Source organism: Hippopotamus amphibius, chromosome 3, assembly GCF_030028045.1.
Source record: "Hippopotamus amphibius kiboko isolate mHipAmp2 chromosome 3, mHipAmp2.hap2, whole genome shotgun sequence".
Lineage (NCBI taxonomy): Eukaryota > Metazoa > Chordata > Mammalia > Artiodactyla > Hippopotamidae > Hippopotamus > Hippopotamus amphibius.
In genome coordinates, this window is record NC_080188.1 from 111,084,896 (window position 1) to 111,092,307 (window position 7,412).

General features: G+C 34.8%; 1 protein-coding gene across 1 annotated transcript; it reads left to right on the forward strand.

The window, feature by feature from the left end:
* Positions 1–844: 844 nt before the first annotated feature.
* Positions 845–1,795, forward strand: LOC130849581 (olfactory receptor 8K3-like). The gene has a single exon (XM_057728569.1). The coding sequence runs from the start codon at positions 845–847 to the stop codon at positions 1,793–1,795; it is 951 nt and encodes a 316-aa protein (XP_057584552.1).
* The last annotated feature ends 5,617 nt before the right edge of the window (positions 1,796–7,412 follow it).

Genomic DNA, 7,412 nt, shown 5'->3' on the forward strand with positions numbered 1-7,412 from the left:
ATTTCAGAGACATTGGGTTAAGGCCAAAGCAAATGTGGGGATGTTTGCTAATTGTTCTTTCTCAGTTCGAATAAATTACAGATGAAGGGCTTACTTGGTATGCAACATTTAGAAACATCAAAAATTGGCACACATGTGGTAAAGTTTTAGATATATTCTTCTAGAAGAAATAAAAGTGTTTTAGCATGGGCATGTTGGGGACTACTGCAAGGGAGCTAAATTATTTTCTATCATTATAAAAATCATTAAACAATATTCAAAATTCAAAAAAGCATTGTTGAACGGCAGTACAATTTTAAAAAATCAAATGAGTAGTGGAATGAAAGTAACATTTGGATATGTGGAGTTACAGTGAGGAGGAGTAAATCAAAGTATATTAAATGAGTTAGTAATGGTTTTCTTTGGAGACTGGGACTGAAGTTGCAAGGGCAAGAAACAGAGGGCTATTACTTTTCAATTATTATTCTTTCTAAAATTTGATATATTTTAACAAATTATATGTATTTTAAATGAAAAAAAAATTGAAAAAATATCAGGATTCCCACTCAGGCCAAAGTTTTCTAATGTTTTGTTGATAGAGTCACAAAGGGACTGTATGTACCCTGTAATGCGAACCAGTACATGACACAAAAAATAAAATGGCTACTATATATCTTAGGTTGTGATGGTTTCTAAATTTGATGCCAGGTTCAATGATGGAGGTGAGCCTTGTTTTAAGTCACTCCATCTAAAACAACCGGGTGTATCTTACAGATAATAGCTTTGCATAGTAAACTTTTATCAGATAGTATCTCCCCAAACCCAATGTCTCTTATGATGTTTCTTCCCACAGTTATTTTCCTTAATGGCCTGGATGCACAAACAAAATCAAACAGTGCTAAAAGAATTCATTCTCATGGGAATCACAGACCACCCTGAGCTGCAGGCTCCCTTCTTTGGGCTCTTCCTCATCATTTATGCAATATCAGTGTTGGGAAACTTGGGCATGGTCATCCTCACCAAGGTGGACTCCAGGTTACAGACACCCATGTACTTTTTTCTCAGACACCTGGCTTTCATTGATCTTGGTTACTCAACAGCTGTGGGACCCAAACTGTTGGTAAGCTTTGTAGCTGATCACAATACAATTTCCTATCATTGGTGTGCTACACAGCTGGCTTCCTTCATCTTGTTCATTGTTAGTGAACTTTTCATTCTGGCGGCAATGGCCTATGACCGCTATGTGGCCATCTGTAACCCTCTGCTCTACACAGTAGTTATGTCGCCAAGAGTATGCTGGGTGCTGGTAGCAGTCCCCTATCTTTACAGTGCCTTTGTTTCTCTGGTAACTACCATCAAGATATTTATTTCACCTTTCTGTGGCTATAATGTCATTAGTCATTTCTACTGTGACAGTCTTCCCTTGTTAACTTTGCTATGTTCAAACACTTGGGAAATTGAGCTGTTCATACTGATCTGTTCAGTGTTTAATTTGGTTTTATCACTTCTGATAGTCCTTGTGTCCTACATACTGATCCTTAAGGCCATCCTCAGAATAAGCACTGCACAGGGCAGGCACAAGTCTTTCTCCACCTGCGGATCTCACCTGACAGTGATAATTGTGTTATATGCAACTTTGTCCTTTATGTATGTGCAGCCCAAGTCCAGTCATTCCTTTAATACTGATAAAATGGCCTCCGTATTTTACACTGTGGTGATACCCATGCTGAATCCTATCATCTACAGCTTGAGGAACAAAGAGGTAAAAGGTGCCTTGCATAGGATATGGAAAAATCTGTGCAAACTTCCTATATAAAATAAACATAGAATGTATATGTAATGAATTAGATTATAGACAACTGTTATATGTGATAAACCATTAGAAAGCAGTAATGTGTGAAAGTCATGTAAACTAGAAACATTTTTATTGTTTTCAACTTCTAGATATTCAGTAGAGATTATCTTTCCTGTATCAACTTTGATTTGACCTCAAGTTTCAGTGCAAGAGAATAAAGTCCAGATCACAGTTCACACATTGCCAAATATTTATAATACAATTGAAAGGAAGCCTTTTCTTTCTTTCTTTTTTTTTTTTTTTTACTGCATCTATCGTTAAATGATCTTCTTTAAAAAGGCATTCCTGCATCTTTTTAATAAAGTATTATGTGTGTTTCAAGTGGCATAATTGTGTTAATTAAAAATCCAAGCTAAAACATTAGAAATAAAAGAATTTTCAAGCTAAAACATTAGAAATGAAAAGTAAATTTTGCTAGATTGGTGACTATAAGGTCAGCATACAAAAAACAATTATTTTGCTATGTATTAGCATAAAACAGGTAAAAATACAAATTTTAAACAATTCATTACACTAGACAAAATCTGTAAGATTCTTAGGGAAAAACTAATGAATGATTTGTGGGACTTTAATGCTAGAAACTACAAAAACATTACTGAGTTATTGAAGAAGACAAATGCAGCAATATACCACGTCCACTGGCTAGAAGAAATAAATATGGTGAGATCAGTTCTCCCTAAATTTTCCTGTAGATTTAATGCAATAACAATCAAACTTCCATTTTTTAATGCTCAAGTTGGTATAAAAATTTATGTGGAAATGCAAAAGATCTAGAATACTTAGGGCAATATGTTAGAAGAAGAAAAATTCCAGAGGACTTCCAATAAAAGATATCAATATTTTAATTAAAGTTGATTATTTAAAAAGATTATGTCATCAGTGCACATTTGGACAGAAAGACCAATAAAATAAATGAAAGTAAACTCCAAAAATAGACTCAAGTGTAATTTCACTTGATTTTAAACAAAAACTTCACTGCATTGTAGTGAAGAAAGAAGAATTTTTCAGTAAATTGACCTAGTTCAATTAGGTTTCCTATGTAAATCATGGACATGTAAGTCATTTACTTGCCTGGTAAAAAGTAATAGAAATGTAAAACCTAAAATCACAAAGTACCTTGAAGAAAAGTAAAGAAATATCTTCATGACTTGGGATAAGCAAAAGCTACTTAAACAGGGTACAAAAATAATAACCCTTAACAATAGAAAAATAACACTCTATCCAAAATTTAAACATGTAGTTATCAAAATACACCATAGAAGAGTGAAAAAGAAATCTTGAGAGAACACATTTGGAACACAAGTCTCCTAAAAAATACTGATATCAGTGATATGCAAAAAACAGAGCAAAACAAGAACAGACTGCCTAACTCCTAAAATCAGAATGATCCAGACAGTCAAACTGTTGGGGAGAAAAAGGGCAAGATATCTGAAGAATCACTTCACAAGAGTATACCAAAACATCCAAATCCACAAATGGGCAGAAGACCTAAATAGACATTTCTCCAAAGAAGACATACAGATGGCCAACAAACACATGAAAAGATGCTCAACATCACTCATCATCAGAGAAATGTAAGTCAAAGCCACAATGAGGTATTACCTCACACCAATCAGAATGGCCATCATCACAAAATCTGGAAACAACATATGTTGGAGAGGGTGTGGAGAAAAGGGAACTCTCCTGCACTGTTGGTGGGACTGTAAGTTGGTACAGCCACTATGGAAAACAATTTGGAGGTTCCTTAAAAAACTAAAAATAGAACTACCCTATGATCCAGTAATCCCACTACTGGGCATATACCCAAAGGAAACCATAATCCCAAAAGAAACTTGTACCATAATGTTTATTGCAGCACTCTTTACAATAGCCAGGACATGGAAGCAACCGAAATGCCCATCAACAAATGAATGGATAAAGAACACATGGCATATATACACAATGGAATATTACTCAGGTATAAAAAGGGATGAGATGGAGATATATGTAATGAGGTGGATAGAACTACAGTCTGTCATGCAGAGTGAAGTAAGTCAGAAAGAGAAAGACAAATATTGTATGCTAACTCATATATACGGAATCTAAAAATGGTACTGATGAACTCAGTGACAAGAACAAGGGCGCAGATACAGAGAATGGACTGGAGAACTAGAGGTGTGGGGGGGGTGGGGGGGTGAAGGGGAAGCTGAGATGAAGCGAGAGAGTAGCACAGACATATATATACTACCAACTGTAAAATAGATAGTCAGTGGGAAGTTGCTGTATAATAAAGGGAGTCCAACTCAAGGATGGAAGATGCCTTAGAGGACTGGGGTGGGGAGGGTGGGGGGGACTCGAGGGGGGAATCAAGGAAGGGAGGGAATACGGGGATATGTGTATAAAAACAGATGATTGAACTTGGTGTACCCCCAAAAAATAATAAATAAATAAAATTTAAAAAAATCCAAAAATAGGTAAATGTGCTCAAAAACATCATTTATTATTAGCTAATTGCAAATTAAGGTTATACTGTGATATCACTTCACATGCACCAAGATGGCTAATACTCAAAACTTTATTTGAACAATTAGAAATTTTTATGAGAATGTGAACAAACTAAACCTTTTTTAGTTGTGTGAGGGAGTGTATGTTGCTATAAAGAAAAATAAGGAAATACTAAATTTTAGTATGTGTATTCTCTGTGATGCAGCAATTTCATTCCTAAGTAATTATGTCTATGGGAGGATAAGTAATAGCATGTTTTGTGCAGATGTAGTCATCATAGATATTAAATAAAAACAATCCAGATGTTATGGATTGTGCAATGTATAAGGACAATATCTGTGCTGTTAATACAAGTAATTTACACAGAAATGCAAGAAGGAGAATGAGAAAGGGAAGGGGGTGGAGAAGAGGGGGAAGGGAGAAGGATGAGGAGAAAAATAAGTGGATATAATATTAAGTGAAAGACACTAGACTCTCCAAAATTTACACAAATATATACAAATATATAATCTCAAAAATATGCAAACAGCTCATGTTTGCATAAAAAACCAAACAACCCAATCAAAAAATGGTCAGAAGACCTAAAGAGACATTTCTCCAAAGAAGACATACAGATGGCCAAGAGGCATCACTAATTATTAGAGAAATGCAAATCAAAACTACAATGAGGTACCACCTCACGCTGGGCAGAATGGACATCATCAAAATATCTAGAAACAATAAATGCTGGAGAGGGTGCAGAGTAAAGGGAAATCTCTTGCACTGTTGGTGGGAATACAAATTGATACAGGCACTATGGAGAACAGTATGGAAGTTCCTTAAAACACTAAAAATAGAACTACCATGTGACACAGCATTCCCACTACTGGGCATATACCCAGAAAAAAATCATAATTCAAAAAGACACATGCATCCCAATATTCACTGCAGCACTATTTACAATAGTCTGGACATGGAAGCAACTTAAATACCCATCAACAGACAAATTGATAAAGAAGATGTAGTACATATATACAATGGAATGTTACTCAGCCATAAAAAGGAAAGAAATTGGATGGATGAATGAAATTGGAATGAAATTTGTAGAGATGTGGATGGACCTAAAGTCTGTCATACAGAGTAAAGTAAGTCAGAAAGAGAAAAACAAATATTGTATATTAATGCATATATGTGGAATCTAGAAAAATGGTACAGGTGAACCTATTTTCAGGCCAGGAATAGAGACACAGATGTAGAGAACAGACGTGGACAAGGGATGGGGGAAAAGAGGGTGGGATGAATTGGAAGATTGGGATAGACACATATACACTACCGTGTATAAAACAGATAGCTAGTGGGAACATGCCATATAGTGTAGGGAACTCAGCTAGGTGCTCTATGGTGACCTAGATGGGTGCGATGGCCAGGGAGGAAGGTCCAAGAGGGAGGAGATATATGTATGTAAATAGCAGAATCACTTCATTGTAAAGCAAATACTAACACAACATTGGAAAGCAACTAGAGCCCAATAAAAATAGATAAATAAATAAAAAAGCAACTTACCTAACCTCTGTTTAAAAGTAAAAAAAGCTACTGAGCTGTACTTATAAGATACCCACACTTTGTATGTTACACTTTTTTTTTTTTGAATATGTAATACAGTTAAAAGAGTACTACATATAAGCAAGAGTGTCAGGTTAATTTCACACTTGGAAATCAATCAATGTACTTAATATTGTTATAAATTAAAAAAAAAACAATAAAATAGGTTTATAATAAAATTCAGTACCCATATGTAATAAACTGTCTAGTGGAGTAGAAGAGAAGAAAACCATTTTATAAATGGTATCTACAAAATTTATACATATAGGGAGAGGGTGAATAGGCAGAACACAGAGGATGTTTAGGGTAGTGCAAATACTCTGTATAATATTATAATGATGGATACATGTTATTACATCTTTAAAAACCTGCATAAAACATCTAATATAATACTGAAACATTGAAAACTGTCCCTGAGAAACTGGCCTCAGGAATAGGAGGCCCAGTCTCACTATTTGGTTCACTATGATAAGGAAAGAAATAAAAGGTATAAAAACAGGAAATCACAAACTGCCTTCTTAAAAAATTTTGGTAAACATTATGATTAACTACACAGAGAAAAATCTATACATAATTTATTAAAAATAAAGTTTGTTCAAACATTTCTCCATTGTGTCCTCAGTCATAAAGTCATAAAAAACACTGTATTAAGAGGAGAAAGATTAAGGGTTTCAAGAAAAACTACAATATCTGCCCTACTGATAGAATGTTTTGATTCCAGATCTCTGGACTGCAATAGAAAAGACTTAACCAAGAGAAGCTGTGGAAAGGTATCTAACATACTTTTGTTTGTATAGGAATATAAACATGTCCTACATAATTCTCAGATATCCCATTTGCTTTCGTTTGAAGCTTTAAGATGCTTTAGGCATAATTAACAAATTGTATCCTTTCTCTTCAGGGACAGTCTCAAAAGAGCAAAGAGACCAATAAATTCTTCTCATTGGGTTGTTAGGAACACATTGGGAGCACAGGGAGATTCCTCATTAGAGGTGAGTAGACTGCATCTGTTTCTGTGACTCTCAGAGTCCAGTGACCCTTCATGGCCCCATCATAGACTTAAACCTTAATCTCTCTAGTACCCTACATTAGTGATTCAACTCTAGCTTTAACAATCTGCTTTGATAATTGAAGTTTCTGGGCAAGTGCAATATTCTAAATACCTTTATTAAGATTTTTTTTAATTTAACAAATTAAGATCTGGTTAAATTTGGAACAAATCTTTAATATGATTTTTGATGAAAGCTAGACATTTACTTTGATGTCATAAGTTTGTACTCTTTGAGTAGTTAAAAACTAATGCAACCTTTGGAAAGGCAGTTAGTATTAAGAAACTCCACCTTTTTTTTGTTATTTTTTGGGGGTACATCAAGTTCAATCATCTGTTTTTATACACATATCCTCGTATTCCCTCCCTTCCTCTACACCCCCCCCCGCCCTCCCCGCACCCTTAAGACTTTAAGATTTTCATGATTATTTTCTTTCACTGGGACCCTTAATAAAGATGTCAAGT